General features: G+C 52.1%; 1 protein-coding gene across 16 annotated transcripts in view; it reads left to right on the forward strand.

The window, feature by feature from the left end:
* Window positions 1–18424, forward strand: part of MARK2 (microtubule affinity regulating kinase 2) — a 118129-nt gene extending 99705 nt beyond the window's left edge. For 6 of the 16 annotated variants that reach the window (XM_087913647.1, XM_087913656.1, XM_087913654.1 and 3 more), the window contains exons 12-19: window positions 2154–2286; window positions 3694–3872; window positions 4857–4954; window positions 7503–7661; window positions 9104–9355; window positions 11474–11500; window positions 15238–15282; window positions 16070–18424. In XM_087913647.1, the coding sequence (XP_087769773.1) occupies window positions 2154–2286; window positions 3694–3872; window positions 4857–4954; window positions 7503–7661; window positions 9104–9355; window positions 11474–11500; window positions 15238–15282; window positions 16070–16436 (1260 nt within the window). In that variant the 3' untranslated portion in view covers window positions 16437–18424. The remainder of the gene's footprint in view (window positions 1–2153; window positions 2287–3693; window positions 3873–4856; window positions 4955–7502; window positions 7662–9103; window positions 9356–11473; window positions 11501–15237; window positions 15283–16069) is intronic. The other 10 variants (XM_087913658.1, XM_087913659.1, XM_087913648.1 and 7 more) reach the window with 5 other exon arrangements.
* The last annotated feature ends 274 nt before the right edge of the window (window positions 18425–18698 follow it).

Genomic DNA, 18698 nt, shown 5'->3' on the forward strand with positions numbered 1-18698 from the left:
AATATAGAATGGAATGGAATGGAATAGAATAAGGAATAGAATAGAATAGAATAGAATAGAATAGAATAGGGAATAGAATAGAATAGAATAGAATAGAATAGAATAGAATAGAATAGAATAGAATAGAATAGAATAGAAAACAGAATAGAATAGAATAGAATAGAATAGAATAGAATAGAATAGAATAGAATAGAATAAGGAATAGAATAAGGAATAGAATAAGGAATAGAAAACAGAATAGAATAGAATAAGGAATAGAAAACAGAATAGAATATGGAATAGAATAGAATAAGGAATAGAATAGAATATGGAATAGAATAGAATAGAATTAAGGAATGGAGTGGAATAGAATAGAATAGGGAATAGAATAGAATAGAATAGAATAGAATAGAATAGAATAGAAACAATAGAATAGAATAGAATAGGGAATAGAAAAATAGAATAGAATAGAATTCTTTATCAGCCAAGTGTGATTGGACGCACAAGGAATCTGTCTTTGGTGCAAATGCTCTCAGGGTACATAAAAGAAAAGAGACATTCGTCAAGAGTCAAGGATCCTCAGGCACAACACTTAATTAATAGTCCTAGGGTACAATATCCAAAAAGGATAGCAGTCTTGCAGTATTTGAGGGGCTGCCCCAAAGAAGAGGGGGCCAAAGCTATTCTCCAGGACAAGAAGCAACGGAGGGAAACTAGTCAAGGAGAGAAGCGATCTGGAATTGAGAAGCTCCCTGACAGTGGGGACAATTAGCCATCGGAACAGCCGGCCTCCACACGTTGTGGGTGCTCCAACACGGGAGGATTTTAAGGAGAATCACGACAGCCATTTGTCTGAAAGGGTTTCCTGCTTGAGCAGAGGGCTGGACTAGAAGGTCTCCCAGGTCCCTTCCAAATATTCTGTTAATTCTGCTGAATGTCTTAAGTAGAAGCTTCCAACTTACTCTCTGCGTGTGGCAACCTGGCACCAACGCCTGCCTCCAGTTGGCAGCTGCCTCCACCCACCCCTGGGCTTGCTGGCTGCTGCTCGTTCGCAGGGATAGAATTTTGCATCTGCCATGCCAGGCTGCCCTGGTTAAGCGTGTGATTGACAGGTGGCGCCCCGCTGAATGCAATGAGAGGAACCCTGGACCTCTTTTTGTCATATCGCTGGAGATCCCTGGAGAAGAGGATTTTATTCTTTATTTCTTAGCAGCCTTCCGGTCCTCGTGCATCTTCTAAGAAAGTTTTCCCTGCAGTTTGCGTTTTCCACACAGCAAGTCTCAAATGCCCCTTTTGTTCATCAATCCTCTCCCTGGAAAATTTAAAAAGAAATAAGCCATGGAGAACAAGCAGGGTTAAAATGCCTTTTTGGATGGAAGAAGTGTAAAAGAGAGAGGGAGGGGGAAGGGAAGGGAAGGAAGGAAGGAAGGAAGATGGAAATGAGGAATGAAGGAGATGAGGTGGGGATAGAAGAGGAAGGAAGGAAAGAGATAGATGAGATGAGGTGTGGATGGAAGGAAGGAAGGAAGATGGAAATGAGGAATGAAGGAGATGAGGTGGATAGAAAGGGAAAGAAGGAAGGAAGGAAGGAGATGAGGTGTGGATAGAAGAGGAAGGAAGGAAAGAGATAGATGAGATGAGGTGTGGATGGAAGGAAGGAAGATGGAAATGAGGAATGAAGGAGATCAGGTGGATAGAAAGGGAAAGAAGGAAGGAAGGAGATGAGTGTGGATGGAAGGAAGGAGGGAGGGAAGGAAGGAAGGAAAGAGATAGTCTTTGCAAAGAAGATAAAAGTTTGCAAAGTTTTGCAAAGAAGATCAAAACCAATTACAAACTCATGGAAAGCAAGAAGAAATGAAACAAAAAGTGAAGAAAGAAAGAAGAAAAGAGATGGGAAGAAGAAACCTTTTAATTTCTTTTGCAGCAAACGCAGTCGCAACAGATGCTTCGGTTCCAAAAGAAAGCCGCCCCTTTTTCGTTAATCCAAGTTTTCTGTTCCAAGCTCCGGCAGTCCCAGCATAAACTTCTCTTTTCCTCCGTGCAACGGAAAACATCTTCACTTCCTTTTTTGGGTGGGGGGACCTCTGCCTGCGAGGGCTTGCGCGAGAAGCCCCCTCTGGGGGCTGGAGCCTTTTCTGACATCCCCCCCACCCCCTTTTTCCCTGCTCCTCCAGCTCGACAACGACAGCAGTACCCTCAAGCCTCGCCCCCAGCCGGAGCTCGCCAACAGCATGGTCCCCTCCCCTTCGCACAAGGTACAACGCAGCATCTCCGCCAACCCCAAGCAGCGCCGCTTAAGTGACCAGGGTGAGTTTCTTCCGCTCCGGGGGTCCCCCTCGTTCTGGGCCAAGCGGGGAGGCTGTCCTGCACTAGAGGGGGGAGGGGATTGTATTGACTATTCCCAACCTTTTATCGTGGGGTTTTTTTTTTATAAGTAACTCAAGGTGTCGAAGATTCCTTCCTTCTCTTATTTTTCCCTACAACGACAACCCTGTGAGGTGGGTTGGGCTGAGAGAGAGAGAGAGAATGATGGCCCGCAAGTCACCCAGCCAGCTTTCGTGCCTAAGGCGGGACTAGAACTCACTGTCTCCTGGTGATTGCACCCAAGTCACCCAGCTGGATTTCATACCTAAGGAAGAGACTAGAAGTCACCGTCTCCTGGTGATTGGCCCAGAGTTACCCAGCCAGCTTTCATGCCTAAGGTGGGACTAGAACTCCCAGTCTCTTGGTGATTGGCCCAGAGTCACCTAGCCGGCTTTTGTGCCTAAGGCAGGACTAGAACTCACTGTCTCCTAGTGATTGCACCCAAGTCACCCAACTGTTTCATGCCTAAGGAAGAGACTAGAACTCCCAGTCTCCTGGTGATTGGCCCAAAGTCACCCAGCTGGCTTTCCTGCCTAAGGCAGGACTAGAACTCACTGTCTCCTGGTGATTGCACCCAAGTCACCCAGCTGTTTCATGCCTAAGGAAGAGACTAGAACTCACCGTCTCCTGGTGATTGGCCCAGAGTCACCCAGCCAGCTTTCATGCCTAAAGTGGGACTAGAACTCACCGTCTCCCAGCATTATAGATAGCCAGTTTCGTGTTGTGGTAAAGGTGGTGGCTTAGAAATCATAGACAGTGAGTTCTCGTCCCGCCCTAGGCATGAAAGCTGGATGGGTGATTTTGGACCAATTACTGGGAGGTGGTGAGTTCCAGTCCTGCCTTAGCCATGAAAGCTGGATGGGTGTCTTTGGACCAATCACCAGGAGACGGTGAGTTCTAGTCCTGCCTTAAGCATGAAAGCTGACCGGGTGACTTTGGGCCAGTCCCTCTCTCTCAGCCCAACCCCCAACTCACAGGGTTGTTGTGATGCAAAAAATGGGGGGGGGGTGAGGTCGCCACCTTGGGTTCACCAAACACATGTGGGTGGGTGGGTGGGTGTGCAATCGTGTGCGTGTGTGTATAAATCAATGAAAAGGCATCTAACAACACCAAAACAATAGTATTTTCCTTCACCCTTGTTGAGTTTTCGACGTAAACCGCCTGGAAACTTTTCGATTTGGCCACCCTAATGAGTTCATCGTCGCCATCCGGGGGTGGGTGGGTTTCACCTTTGGGAGGGTCTCGGGAGGGAGGGGTCTTCTTTTGCCCCCAAAGGACAGCCCTCCTCCCTCCCTCCCTCCCTCCTTCTTGCACCAGGCCCTCACTGTTCTCCTTTTCCTCTGCCCGCAGTACCCAACCTCCCGACGTCCACGTCTTACTCCAAGAAAACGCAGGCCGCCAACGCTGAGAACAAGAGGCCCGAAGAAGAGAGGGAGGCTGGGCGTAGCAAGGCTGGAAGCACCGTCAAAGTGCCCGCCAGCCCCCTGCCCAGCCTGGAGAGGAAGAAAAGCACCCCGATGCCCTCCACGGTCAGTGCCCGAAGACCCCCCCTCCCCACCTGTGGGCTTTGCGGGGGGGGAGGAGCTCCATCGCTGAATCTATAACCGCCTGTCCAGGGTGGCTACTCAGGAATTTATTATCCGGGTAGTCCTTGACCTATGGCCTTAATGGAATCCTCTTAAGACGTGACCGCCGTAAATCGAGGCAGTCACGTGACCAAGCTGAGCTCAGGACCTGTCTTGGTGTGGGGTCACAAGGTGGACAGCGCGTGGATCGTAAAGCGAGCCTGTTGATTCGCGCGGATGTTTTTAGCTTAAAAAGTACGGAAAGTGTCAAAAAAAGAGCCGTATCAGTTGAACAGTCAGTAGCCAAGTTCTCCAAAAATAGTTATTTAATTGGTGGCGGGGATATCCTTGCATAGAACCGGGTTATAAATACCGTTTTTTTGAAGGGGGAGGTCTGTCGTAACTTCAGACGGTCGCTAAGCAAGTTGTCATAAGTCGAGGACTGCCTGTATTGCTGTACCCGTATAAAGGCTGCATTACAGGTAGTCCTTGACTTAACAGCCACAATTGAGGCTCAACCTCTGTGTGGCTCAGTGAAATAATTTGGGAGGCCGGTTTTTGCCTCCTTTTACGACTTTTCTTGCCCCCGTTGCTAAGTGAATTGGGGCCACTGCTAAGTTAATCAGCACGGTCGTGAAGCTAATCTGGCTTCCCCGTGGACAGGAGGTCGCAGAAGGAGATCACATTGCAACCGTCATAAGTATGAGTCAGTGCCCAAGCATCTGAATTTTGATCATACGGGTGGGGGATGCTACAACGGTCATTAAGTGTGAAAAACGGTCGCAAGTCCCTTTTTTCAGTGCCGTTGTAACTTTGAGCAGTCACTCGATGCAGTGTTGTAAGTCGAGGACCACCTTAGAGGCTTTTTTTCTGGGTTGGAAATCTGCTGCCGGCATGCCAACCCTGGCCGGCGGCCATCCCTCACTTGGCGTCTCTCCTCGTTTGCAGAACAGCGTTCTCTCGACCAGCACAAATCGGAGCCGCAATTCCCCCATGCTGGACCGCGCCAGCTTGGGCCAGAACTCGATACAGAACGGCAAAGATAGGTAAGGAGGAAGAGGAGGAGGAGGTGGGAAGTCAGCCCTGACCACCCCAGAGGTTGCCCCGACCGAGGAATAAAAGCGTTTGCATTTTAAACCAGGAATAAAAGTGTTTCTATTTAAACCAGGGTTTCAAAGTGTTTCCATTTTAAACCAGGAACAAAAGTGTTTTTATTTAAACCAGGGTTTCAAAATGTTTGCATTTTAAACCAGGAACAAAAGTGTTTCCATTTTAAACCAGGAACAAAGGTGTTTCTATTTTAAACCAGGGTTTTCGACCCTTAGTCACTTTTTTAAGATTTGTAGACTTGGATATTGAGTTAAAATTTGCTTTTTCTAATCTTTTTTTTATTGATACTTTTTTTTCCCCTTTAATATATAAGAACTCCTACCTTGAGCAGGAGGCTGGACTGGATGACCTCCAAGGTCCCTTCCAACTGTTATTGTTCTGTTATTTCTGTTACCCAAGCGCTTAGTCAACAGTGGCCTGAGTCCATTTCCTTTTACAAATTAATAATAATTGTGCTAGTAATAATAGCAGCAGTAATCCTAGTAAAAGTTTTTTATTCTTATTTAAAGTGGTATAGTTTCCCCCCTTCCCTTCTCCTGCCCCAAAGCACCGCAACCCCTTTTCAAAATTACTTGGATCTAAATCAGAGGTCTCCAATCTTGGCCAACTTTTAAGACTTGTAGAGACTTCCACTCCCAACGTTCTCCCGGTCACCATATTGGAGTGGCAAAGCTTTGGATGACCACTCGAGGGCGGCAAAGAGATGTGAATTCCCTTGCTGCCATCTAGTGGCCATTTCAGTGAATTGGATTTAGTGAGTTGGTTTCCCAGAATGCCCAGGACTGGCTGGAGAATTCTGGGAGCTGAAGTCCACAAGTCTTAAAGTTGGCCAAGTTGGGGGACCCCGGATCTAAATCAAGCCCGTATCAATGTCCCACCCGTGGCCTCAACCCAGCCACCACCACCCGCCTTCCGAGCAGGAATGACCCTCGTGGAAGTGGTCCCCTCTTGGGGGTGCAGAAGAGTTGCTAAAAAGACCCACACCTTCCCCCCCCACGCCCCCCTCACTGGATACTACCCCTGGACGGATAAGGCGAGGGGGGACACCTCCTCTTACGTCCATTTGGTGAGAGAGGGGGGGGGGGTTCCGTTACTTCCGCTGCAGGCCGGCCCTCTTCCCCGAATTCCCGCCCCGAAGTCCTTTCCCACGGGTCTCCTCGGAATACTTTTCCCTTAGCGAGCAAGGAGCAGCTCTCGGCCCGTCATTCCTGTGACCTGCACGCATTCACACACCCACCCACACACCCACATGTATATATTTTCATGCCTTTAACGCCCCCCCCCCCCTTTGGACCCGACCCCCTGGTCTTCCTTCAAAACCTCAGTCATGCATCCATTCCCCCCCCTCCCCCGTCGCCCTTGCTCCCCCCCCCCCCATCCCACTGACACAACCTCCATTTGCCTCCATTTCCTGTGGCATCTAGTGGGGGTTGCTTGACTCATATACATATATACTGGGTTGTGTATTGTATATTTGCTTTTCACCCCTCCTCCCCCCCCCCGGAATGACCTCCTGGCGGCTCAATCTGTGGCGTGGCGGGGCTGATGGTGGGGACCACCTCTCCCCACACCCACCCCTTTTAGCTGATGAAGGGATGGATAGGATGAGGAGGGAGGAGGAAGAAAAGAAGAATGGGATTGGTAGGGAAAAAGGGAAGAAAGGAAAGGAAGATAGAAGGAGGAAAAGAAAGGAAGATAGAAGGAAAGGAAAGGAAGATAGGAAGGGAAAAGATAGAAGGAGCAAAGGAAGATAGAAGAAGGCAAGGAAATTAGAAGGAGGAAGGGGAAGGGAAAGGAAAGGAAAGGAAAGGAAAGGAAAGGAAAGGAAAGGAAAGGAAAGGAAGATAGAAGAAGGAAAAGAAGATAGAAGAAAGAAAGGAAAGGAAAATAGAAGAAGGACAGGAAGATAGAAGAAGGGAAGGACAGGCAGTTAGAAGAAGGAAAGGAAAGGAAGATAGAAGGAAAGGAAAAGAAGATAGAAGAAAGAAAGGAAAATGGAAGAAGGAAAAGAATATAGAAGAAGGAAAGGAAAGGAAAATAGAAGGAAAGGAAAAGTATATAGAAGAAGGAAAGGAAAGGAAGATAGAAGAAGGAAAGGAAAAGAAGATAGGAGGAGGAAAGGAAAATAGAAGGAAAGGAAAGGAAGATAGAAGGAAAGGAAAAGAAGATAGAACGAGGAAAGGAAAATAGAAGGAAAGGAAAGGAAGATAGAAGAAGGAAAGGAAAGGAAAAGAAAGGAAAGACGTAGCCCCGACAATTACTAGCTGCAGTTGGGCAACATCACTGGATAGTCTGGGGTGGTTGGTGGGGCCTGCTGCAGATTTCATCTGCCAACCCGCTTCTTCACCCCTTTTCCCCCTCCTCTCATTCTCCCCCCCCCCCCAGCCTTTCCCTCCCACCCACCCCCCACCCCGTTTTCTCTCCTTGGTTTGGACTTTGGCTTCTCCCTGGCTTGATTTTATTTTTTCTCCCCCTCCCCCCCAGCCTAACCACTCCGGGCTCCAGGGCCTCCACCGCCTCCGCCTCCGCCGCCGTGAGCTCCGCGCGCCCGCGACAGCACCAGAAATCCATGTCCGCCTCGGTGCACCCCTCCAAGCCCACGCTGCCCCCCACCGACAATCACTGCGAGGCCCAGCGACCTAGGCAAGTGGGCAGCTGTGGGCACCTGGGGGTCTTTCCTTCCCTCCTCTCCTGCTTCCTGCCCTCCAGGTCTCACCAGCTGCCCCCCTTGGTTTCATTGTTCTGCGTCCCTTCCTGGCCCCAGAGCCATAACCCTTGCGGTGGGGGGCAGGGCTGCCTAGAGGGGATCGGGGCAGAAGAGGTTGGGGAGGGGGGTCTGTCCTGAGACCTGGGAGCTCATCCTGTTGGGTGGGTTGCCCCCCTATTTTTTAGGCAGGGGTCCCCAAACTTGGCCAACTTTAAGACTTGTGGACATTCTCCCAGTCATCATATTGGAGTGGCAAAGCTTTGAATGACCACTAGAGGGCAGCAAAGAGATGTGCATCTCTTTGCTGCCCTCTAGTGGACATTTCAGCAAGTTGGATTCCCAGAATTCCCATGGAGAATTCGGGGACTTGAAGTCCACAAGTCCTAAAAGTTGGGCAAGTTTGGAGACCTCTGGCCTAAAGGCTTGAAGGGGGGGGAAACACGGTTTCATGGTGTCTTTCCTCAACATGCCCTCCACCTCTTCATGGCCCTGGGTCCCCGGGTTCCAATTGCCCTACGATCCTGGCTCGTTTGGGACCCACCGGCCAGGACAATGTTGGCGATTCCTACTGGGTTTGCTTCCCCCTCTCCATGCCCGGGACAAAGGGAATCCATTTTGTAGGTAGTCCTCTACTTGCGAAGGCAAGCGGGACCATAACGCCTTCCGTCACCAAGCAGTGGAGTCATTAAGTGAAACATCGGCTGACCACTCCTGATTTCACAGTCTTTTGGGCCTCGGTAGTTAAGTCAACCCAGCTTCCCCACCGTCAGGGTGGAAGCCTCCTGTCAACTCAAAAATATTTCTCTGGTCTTTTAGAGTTGTCAGCAGAAAGGGAGTGGGGGGAAGCAGTGCATTCCTTAAATGCTTCAGATAATTGCTAGGCAGCCGAAGCTTCTGGCGCTCAAGATTATTACTGGAGAGCATGATTGATGACTCTGGGCTATGGATGTGTCCCGTTGGAGAATATACATCCAAGGGTGGGGGGAAGACCAAGGCCAAAGAGTCAGCTACACCCAGGTAGCACCAACATGGACACTCCTAATAAATTAATTTCTTTTTTTAACTCTGAGAGACGCGGCTAGAGACTCGAGATTTGAAATGGGGGTGAATTGTCGGAGCCCTGACACCCCCTCCATCTTCATCCTTGGGGGAGAAACCCCCGGGATACCATCTAAAAATGGCTTGTCAGGCCTGACCCAATGGATCGGCTCTCCGCTCACCCCCTCCCCAGGAACCCCAAACCAGCATTCGTGGGTTGGACATGGCTTCTCTCTCCCTTCGCCACCCACACCTCCCGAGTCAGCGGAGGGGCGGAGGGTCTCTCCGTCTGGCCTCCCCTGACTGACCTCCTCCTCCTCCTCCTCCTCTTTCCCCACAGCACAGCCCCCCAGCGGGCTCCCGTGGCCTCCCCCTCCGCCCACAACATCAGCAGCGCCCTCCCCGAGCGCACCAACTTCCCACGAGGCATCCAGAGCCGCAGCACTTTCCACGCCGGGCAGCTCCGGCCGGTCCGGGACCAGCAGAACCTCTCTTACGGACTGACCCCCGCCTCGCCTTCGGGCAACAGCCAAGGCCGGAGAGGGGCTTCGGGCAGCCTCTTCAGCAAGTTCACCTCCAAGTTCGTACGCAGGTGAGCCGGGGAAGGGCGGGAGCAGAGCATCCGGGGTGGCGTGACTGCATGGAGGGGGGAGGGCGGGGGCAGGGTGAGCGTGAGATGGGACAGACACCCCCGGTTTCTCCTCCCCTATCAGAAACGTCCCTGCTGTTCTCAGGGGCTCCGAGGGGCGCATGCTGGCTGATTCTTTGTGTGTGTCGGACCCCCCGCTGCCCCTCCCTCTCTCCCTCCCCTCCCACAGATCCCCACCACGATGTCACAGCGCCCACAGTCCGCTGTCTGCTGCGGTGGCGGAGGGGTTAAGAGTGCAGTACTGCGGGCGACTTCTGCCGGCTGCCTACAATTGGGCAGTTTGAGTCTCACCAGGCTCCAGGTGGACTCAGCCTTCCTTCCTTCCAAGGTTGGTCCAATGAGGACCCCGACTGTTGGGGGCAAGAGGCTGACTCTGTCAACCGCTTAGAGAGGGCTGTGAAGCACTATAAAGCGGTACATAAGTATAAGAGCCTCGGTGGCGCAGTGGTTAGAGTGCAGTACTGCAAGCTACTCCTACTGCAGTTGGGCAGATCGAATCCCACCGGGCTCCAGGTGGACTCAGCCTTCCTTCCTTCCAAGGTGGGCGAAAGGAAGACACAGATATGCTAACTCTTGCTTTGAGAGGGCTGTAAAAGCGCGATAAAGCGGTATATAATCGTGCTATTGCTATAAGGGCTGTTGCTATTGGTCCACACTCAGATCGCGCACACACTCCAGGTGGTGCCAAGAAACCAAAGCTGCCACCAGCTCTTTTAAGGGGGGGAGGTGAACTCACCCAGCTTTCAGATGCCCCCCCCCCCACCAGGGCTCCACAGGGCTGGGGCACAACCTCTCCCTAGCAAGATCCAGAAAGGGGGCCCTCGACCCCCAAGTGGGTCTGGGATGCAAGAACAGCCTAGACATCTCCCCTCCCCCAAAAGAGGAGACTTTCTTTGGACTAACACCGCTGGGGAATGACAAGCTATCATTCAGGGTGGCTTAGCCAGCATTGTCCCTGCAAAGCCCAGGATGGAGTGGGTGGGAGGGCTCCTGATCACAGGACCCCTGTAGCACTAAGAATAACAAGAGTTGGAAGGAAGGGGAGGTGGTGGCTCGGGGGCTAAAGACGCTGAGCCTGTCGATCAGAAAGGTCGGCAGTTCGGCGGTTCGAATCCCTAGTGCCGCATCATGGAGTGAGCTCCCGTTCGAAACCATGTAAAAAAAAAAAAAACTTGGTTTTCTCAACCTCGGGCCCTTTTAGGATGGGCGGACTTCAACTCCCAGAATCCTCCTTCCACCTTCTGCTGGTTCTGATCTCTGCTCTGCCGGCTGGGGAATTCTGGGAGTTGAGGTCCACCCATCTTAAAAGGCATCCGAGGTTATGAAACACCAAAATAGTCTAGTTAGTATTGGAAGAAGGCCCGAAATCAGACAAGGCTGCGAGCCCAAACCACAAACTGTGTGTGTGTCTGTGTCTGTGTGTGTGTGTGTGTGTGTGTGTGTGTTCGAGAGGCTGTTTTGTAAACCAACCTCCTCCTTCGCAAGGCCCCAAGAGGAGGGGAGGGAGTCTGGGAAGAGGGGGGGGGAATGACCCACCTCGGTGCAGTCCAACGCCTCCTGTCTCCAGCCCCCACCCCCATTTCTTTTGCTGTGTGTTTTTGACCTTCCTTCCTGCCCACCCCGTCAACTCACCCCCCGTCCTTCTGTGGGTCCTTCCCTGGGCAGCCTCCAGCCAGAGGGGGCTACGGGGCGGGAGAGAGCAGGGGTGACCCCAGCCACCCCGGGTTCCACCGCACTCCCTCTCGCCTTCCGAAAGAGGTGACCGGGGATTTCGGGGAGCCCCACCCACCCAAGACAGATCCCAGTTTGAAACACAGGGAGGCTGTCCGTCTTTCTGCGTTGGACGGAAGGAATGAAAAAACGGGGGGAGGGGTGTTCACATCAGCCTCCCTTTCTTCAAAGACAGCCCCAGAACCAATCTGGGGAGGGGAGGGAAGGGGGCACCGGCCTATTCCGGGGACCCGTGGCTTGTTCATTTCACACTTTTCACGCTTGCTCATCCACCCACCTCTGTGTTTTTTTCCTCCCCCCTCCCTTTTTTTTTACCCCCTCCCCTTCTAGAAATCTGTCTTTCAGGTTTGCCAGAAGGTAGGCGTTCGTCACTCTGGAATTTGTTCTTTTCCCTCCTCTTCCTCCTCCTCCTCCTCCTTCCTCTCATGCAACACTCACCTCCTCCCTGCCAGCTTCTCTCGCTCTCTCGCTCTCTCTCTTTCTCTCGCTCTCTCTGTCCCCCCCCCCCCGACCCACGATGGCCAAGGGTGGCTGTGTGTGAACGCAGAGGGCACCCTTAAAGGGACAGTTTGGTAGCGGTGGTGGTCTTATTAGCTTTTGGCCTGCAGGAAGGGAAGCCCACCGGGATGTGGGGGAGGGGGCTGTTTCCACTCGGTCCCATCTGGGTCGCCAATAAGTTGTCCCGGCGTTGGATTAACCGTACGAGAAGGCTGTCTCTTTAAAGGTGGTTCTCCATCTTTGTGGTTTTTGCCTTGGCTGGGCCTCTGCTCTTTCTAACCAGACTCTTCCCCCCCCACCCCCACCCCCCTTCCCCTCTCCTGCCCCACACTAATCCCTCTTCTCCCTGCATGGTGGCGGTTAGGAGGAGCTGGGCTATATCCCTCTGCTCTGCTGCTGGACGCTGCCTTGAAGGTTCAGGCTTAGCTTGCGGGAGGTGGGCGAACAGGGATTCAGCCCATCCAGGGGAACTTCACGGTCCTCCCCGGGGATGAAAATGGGGAGTAGGGGGTTTGCACACACCCCTAAGGGGAAGTTGCTAGCCATGGCGCAGGTTGCAGTGATCTCTTTTCAAGGGGAAAAAAGTGAGATCACAAAGGTAAATTTACAAGAGCCACTTTGGCCTGGTGGTTAAGTTGCTGGGCTAGGAACCAGGCGCCTTGAGCGTTCTAGTCCTGCCGTAGACCCAGCCAGGTGGCTTTGAGCCAGTTCCTCCCCCCTCTCTCTCAGCCCTCGTGAGGTTGTTGTTGGGGATAAAATAGGAGGAGGAAGGATTAGGTACGTTCACCCGCTGAACAGTAAGTAAGAAATCTGGAATCAAAATAAAGAGAGAAAACTGGCTTTGGGCTGTCTAGATAGTCCTTGACGTACAGCCACAACCGAGCCCAAGGTTTCTGCTGCTAAGTGAGACATTACGTTCAGTGAGTTTTTTGCCCCGTTTTACGACCTCGCTTGCCACGGTTGTTAAGTGAATCGCCGCCATTGTTAAGTTAATCGGAGGGTTCTTAAGTGAATTTGGCTTCACTCACTGACTTTGCTTGTCAAAAGGTCGAAAAAGGGGATCATGTGACACACACCACCACCACCCCGGGATTCTGCGACCGTCATAAATACGAACCAGTGCCGTTGTAACTTCAGACGGTCACTAAATGAACTGTTGTAAGTCGGGGAATTGCCTGTGTAGCGTTCCCATACGTTTCCTCTCTCCAATTGGGAGGAAGTTGTGCTGTCAGTTTTCAGCGGTCACTTCTACAGAGTCGTGTGTGCGAGAGCTGCGAGATGCCGGGCTTAAGTAAATGGAATCAAGCCAGCTTCATCCACTCGCATGAACTCGGGTTTAAACGGAAATAAGCAGAATTGTGTTGTTGTTTTTTTGCTTCAGTAACATCTGCTTCCTGGCAGCCCTTTGCATTCCCCCCAAGGAAGGAAAGGAAGGAAGGAAGAAGGGAGGAAGGAAAGAAAGAAACAAAAAAGAAAGGGAGGAAGGGATAAGGGGAGAGGGAGAGAAGGAAGAAAAGAAAGAAGAAGAAAAAGAGAAAAGAGAAAGGAGGGAAAGAAGGAAGAGAGAGGGAAGGAAGGAAGAAAAGGAAGGAAGGGAAGGAAGAAAAGAAAAGAAGGAAGGGATAAAGGGTGAGGGAGAGAAGGAAGAAAAGAAAGAAGAAGAAAAAGAAAAGGAAGGAAAGAAGAAAGGGAAGGAAGAAAGGGAAGGAAGAAAAGAAAGAGAAAGAAAGGAAGGAGGGATAAAGGGGGAGGGAGAGAAGGAACAAAAGAAAGAAGAAGAAAAAGAAAAAAGAAAGGGAGAGAAGGAAGGAAGGAAGAAAGAGGGAAGGAAGAAAAGAAAAAGAAAGCAAGATCCTTTTTTATTAACCTTCAACTTTCCAACCTGGTACAGCAACGGTGTTGACCTACAAAATTGACCCCAGAGTCCTTCTCTTGGAGCAGAGCTGGGCAGAATAGAGAATGCGTATGTGTGAATTCCACCCCACCCCCACCCACCCCCCCAAAAGAGGGGAGGGGTATTACAAGATAGCCCTCCCCCTTCTCAACCTGCAACCCTCTGCTGAGAGAAACAGAGTCCCAAGGGCTCTGGAGTTGCCTTGCTTTGCCTTTTGCACAGGGAGGGCGCGATGCTCGCGCACGAGAGCCTCTCCTGAAAGTGATGGGCAGAGGGAAAGAGCCCCCTTTCAAGGCGCATGGGCCCAGAAGGGTTAGGAGCACCCCAGCACACTGGGCCACGGTTGTCCCCAAAAGGAGCTTTTTGCAAAAGGCAGCTGGACTTTCGTGGGCTTTAAAAGCGTTTTGCTTCTCGCCCGAGAAGCTTTTTCTGTTCTTCTTGGATGAAGGAAGGAAGAGAAAGGAAGAAAAATGGACAGAAGGGAAAAGAAAAAGGAACAGAAGGAAGGAAAGAGAAAACAAAAAAAAGAAGGAAGGAAGGAAGGAAAAAAGAAAGATTAGGAAGAGAAGAAAGGAAAGAAAAAGGAAAGAAGGAAGCAAAAAGGAAGGAAGAGAAAGGAAAATGGAAAGAAGGAAAAGAAAAAGGAAGAAAAGGAAAGAGAAGACAAAGGGAAGGAAGGAAACAAAGATTAGGAAGAGAAGGAAGGAAGCAAAAAGGAAGGAAAATGGAAAGAAGGAAAAGAAAAAGGAAGAAAAGGAAAGAAGGAAAGGAAGGAAGGAAAAAGAAAGATTAGGAAGAGAAGAAAGGAAAGAAAAAGGAAAGAAGGAAACAAAAAAGGTAGGAAGAGAAAGGAAGGAAAATAGAAAGAATGAAAAAAAAGGAAGGAAAGGAAAGAGAAAACAAAAAAGAAGGGAAGGAAGGAAAAAGAAAGAAAAATTAGGAAGAGAGGGAAGGAAAGAAAAAGGCAAAGGAAACAAAAAAGGAAGGAAGAGAAAGGAAGGAAAGTGGAAATAAAGAAAAGAAGAGAAGGAAGGAAAGAGAGAGAAAAGGAAGGCCTCTGAGTCAGGCTGGCTTTGGGGGAGCGTTCCCCCAAACTGGCAGGATCCGAACCAAAGCGAAGGAGATGAAATGGGGCAGCTCCCCACAAAATGCAGCCCTTTCCCACATCGGTCATGGCCAGAAAGAGAGGCCGATTCAGCCGCGCCGCTGTCGGAGGTCGTGCCGATCTTTCCTTAGGAGAGGCTGGGGTTGAACCCTTGGCTCTTCAGACCACCCAGTGGGGTTCGTGGCAGACCTCCCTAGCGTCCAGACCAGGAGCCCCCCCCCCCCGCCTCACTCCGCGGCTCAGCCTGTTCCCCACCTCCTGCCCTTCCTCTTTCCTCCCTCGCTTTTGTCCGTGGCTTCTACTACTCTGTGGGAATGGATTAGAGAAACGGTGCTTGCACCCAGCCAAACAAACCCAAGGCTGATCCCTGTAGCTTTCCCCGTGTCCGTCCGTCCGTCCCCCGAAAGAGGCTGCTTTGGCTGATCCCAGCATGCAGAACGACAACCGAGAGGGGCTGCCCGCTCTGCCTGGGGGCCCCACCGCCCCTTAGCCCCCCTTTGAATAACCCCCCATGGCTTGGGCGAAAAACAAAAACCAGGGGCAGGAAGTGCTAACTTGGAGGGTGCTGATGGCTTGTCTCCTGCTCTGTTTTTTGAGGAACCCGCATGAGCCCGAAAGCAAAGACCGCGTGGAGACCCTCAGGTGAGACGCGGCCAGGGCTGGGAGGGGCTTCCCACCCGCTCGGGCCCACTCGGTCTGTTTCTCTAGCAGGGCCAGGCTGCTCCTTGGCACCTTCCTCCCTTCTTACACCTCTTCCTTGCCCTGACCTCTTTCTCTCTCTCTTCCTCCTCCTCCTCCTCCCCCTCCCCTTTAGTCTAGCCTTGATGATGTTACCTAGTTTGGTAATGAAATGTCCGCAAGAAAATAACTACCCTTGGAGAGCGCCTCAGAGTCTTCCTCCTCTGCCGCCAGTCTAGCACTGATGATATGACCTTGTAGGGTAATTAAATGTCCGCAAGAAAAGAACCGTGCTCAGAGACACCGCGGTCATCATCCTCTTCCTCCCACCTCCTCTGGCACTGATGAGGTTACCCAGTTTGGTAATAAAACATCTGCCAGAAAATAACCACCCTTGGAGAACACTAAGGACCTTGCAGTCCTCCTCCTCCTCCTCCTCCTCTCCAAACCCCCACCTCTAGACTAGCACTGATGATGTTACCTAGTTGGGTCACGAAACGTCTGCGTGAAAACGCCTCTGCTTAGAGAGCACCAAGGACCCCACAGTTGTTCCTCCTCCTCTTCTAATTCTTTTTCTTTTCATCTCTCCTCTTCCCCCACCCACCCCAGCTCTTCTGGGTCACGTTCTGGTCACGGATCGGACTGGGGCAGCGCACCGGTGCCCGTCGGAAGGGCGGTGGGGCGGGGGGAGAAGAATTCCTCCTCCCTCCTCACCCTTTTCCCTTTCTCCTCTCCCCCCTCCCCCTGGCAGGCCTCACATGATGGGTAGTGGCGGCGGGGGCGGCGAGAAAGACCGGGACGAGAACCGGGACGCCAAGCCGCGGTCGCTGCGCTTCACCTGGAGCATGAAGACGACCAGCTCCATGGAGCCCAACGAGATGATGAAGGAGATCCGGAAGGTGCTGGATGCGAACAGTTGCCAGTGCGAGCTGCAGGAAAAGTACATGCTGCTGTGCATGCACGGCTCCCCGGGCCACGAGGCCTTCGTGCAGTGGGAGATGGAAGTCTGCAAACTGCCCCGCCTCTCGCTCAACGGCGTCCGCTTCAAGCGGATATCGGGCACTTCCATGGCCTTCAAGAACATTGCGTCCAAAATCGCCAACGAACTCAAGCTTTAACGGGCCAAACCCCCCTCTCCCCCCCCCCCACACCGGGAGAAAAAGAAGGGGAGGGGGGGGCCCTGCGCTTGGCCCGCACATGCGACGGAAGGGGAGGGGGGAAGTGTCAGGAGGAAAGACGGCCGCGGCTTCCCAAGAAGGGGGTCCCGGGTGCCGGGCCATACAAGGCAAAGCGGGCGGAGGGGCGGGCAGGGCGAAAAGTGGGGGAGGGAGAAGCTGGGGGATTTCCCCAACATGCCTCTCCATCTCCCCCCCTCCCTTCCCACTGATGGATCTCCATGGAGACAGGGTGCGTGGGATTGTGGTTGGCAGCCACCTAGCTGGTCTCCGTGGCAACAGGAACGGGAGGGTACCCAGGAGCTGTCTGTCTGGATGAGGGAAAGCATCCCTTTTGGTCTCCGTGGCGACCGTGGTACTTTTTCTTCCTTGTTTTTTTATTTTTAATTTTTTTTTTTACCCTTCTTCCTCTCTTCCCCTTCCCCCCTCCCTTCAACCCCCCAGTTTCCTTCTTGTACACAAGACAGGGTTGGCCGTGTTACCAAACTGCAACCCCCCCCCCCCAAAAAAGGGGGTCCTTTTAGAGCGGCAGCTGGCAGGAGGCGGTCAGGGATGGTGAATGGGGGGGGAGACCCTTCGCTGGGGGGAAAACGGGGGGGACGGACGGAGGGTCTCGCTGGGCAGGTTGGCGCAGGACGGTGTGTCCGTCTGCCAACGACAAGGAGCCAAGGGAACTCCTTGCTGCCCAGCCAAGGTGTTTCTCTCACACCCACCAACCTGGTCCCTGCAGATGACACAACCCCCCCCCCCCCATACACACACACACACCGCCAACAAAAGACCCACACACTCCTCCCAAGGATCTCTCTTTTTTTTTTGGCTCTTCCTTGCTAATTGGGGGTTGAATGGAGGGGGGGGGGGCTTGGTTGTTGAGATGGCACAGCAAACCTGATCCATCCCTCCTTTGTGCCCCAACCCCCCCCCTTTCCATGTTCCCCCCTCCCCTTTATACAGGCATGGTGGTAGAGGGTCACTCCCTGGGCTGGTTAGCACCCTGTTTACACACACACACACACAGCGTCCAACCCCCGGGGGACGCACCACCCCCCGCCCCCACCCGTGCAAACGTTTCCTTGTCCCGAATGCTGCATCACTCCACTCCAGGGGGGAGGGCTTAGCCTTCCCTTCCCCTGGCATGCCCAAAAATGGGGGGGGGGGGGCACACCAGAAGCTGGCTGTGGAACAGGCCTGCTTTGGTGGGGGGCAGCACAGCCAGGGGGTTTACACACACACACGCACGCACGCGCATGATCCCACATTCCTTTGGGATGTTCAGGATGGGTTGAAGAGCTTTAGGCCCCCGTCACAGGTACGCTGCTGCCCTTGGCTTTCTGGAGAGAGAAGGGGGTGGGGCGGGGGAAATGACCCATGGCTTCTGTTCCTTCCAATCCCCCGCCCTCCCCAATTTTTATTTCCCTTTCCAAAGCACAAGAGCAAAAGAAGAAGAAGAAAACCAGGAAAAGAAAAGGAAAAAAAAAAAAGGCTGCCTTCTTTTTGGCTTGGCACTCTCTCTGGGTTTCTTTCGTTGTCACCTTTGACCCCCGCCCCCTGCCCCCCGCCCCTCTCTTGAGAATGTATTTTTGGTCCTGGGGAGGGGGCTCTGCATCCCCTTCACTGACACACACACACACACACACGTACACGCCTGGTTTGTATATAACTGTACTGATACCTCGGTTTTTGTGAGTGGTTATTTTTTTTGGGGGGGTGGGGTGGGCTTGTTTTAATTTCTCATCACAACATTGCCTTTTTTTAAAAAAGAAAGAAGATCATGTCCTCCTTTTGGGGAGGGGGAGGTCATCTCTTCCCCTCCCGTCCTTCCCTTCTCTTTCTTTCTTTCTTCCTTCCTTTCTCTCTCTCTCTCTCTCTCTAAAGGATGCTGCCGTTTGATGTAGTTTTACAGGTTCTAGATTAAAACTTTCCAGAAAGCATCTCTCTAGCGTCAGATTCCTATTTTCGGTTCCATGTTTGCTCCCATCCTACTTGAGGTTCCCATCCCAACTTGACCCAAGGGACAGCAGTTTGGGCAGCCCAGCCCACCCAATCCCCCACCCCCAGGACTTGGGGACCAGCAATTTTTTGGGGGGGGGGAGGGAAAGGGGAAGCAGACTCCTTCCTGCTCCGGCCGGAGAACCTTGCCGGTTTTCTTATTAAAGCCAAAGAAATTTAAAAAAAAGAACCACCTGCTCCAAGCCTGTTTTTCCA

Source organism: Pseudonaja textilis, chromosome 16, assembly GCF_049901715.1.
Source record: "Pseudonaja textilis isolate UNSWEBS1 chromosome 16, rPseTex1.2, whole genome shotgun sequence".
Lineage (NCBI taxonomy): Eukaryota > Metazoa > Chordata > Lepidosauria > Squamata > Elapidae > Pseudonaja > Pseudonaja textilis.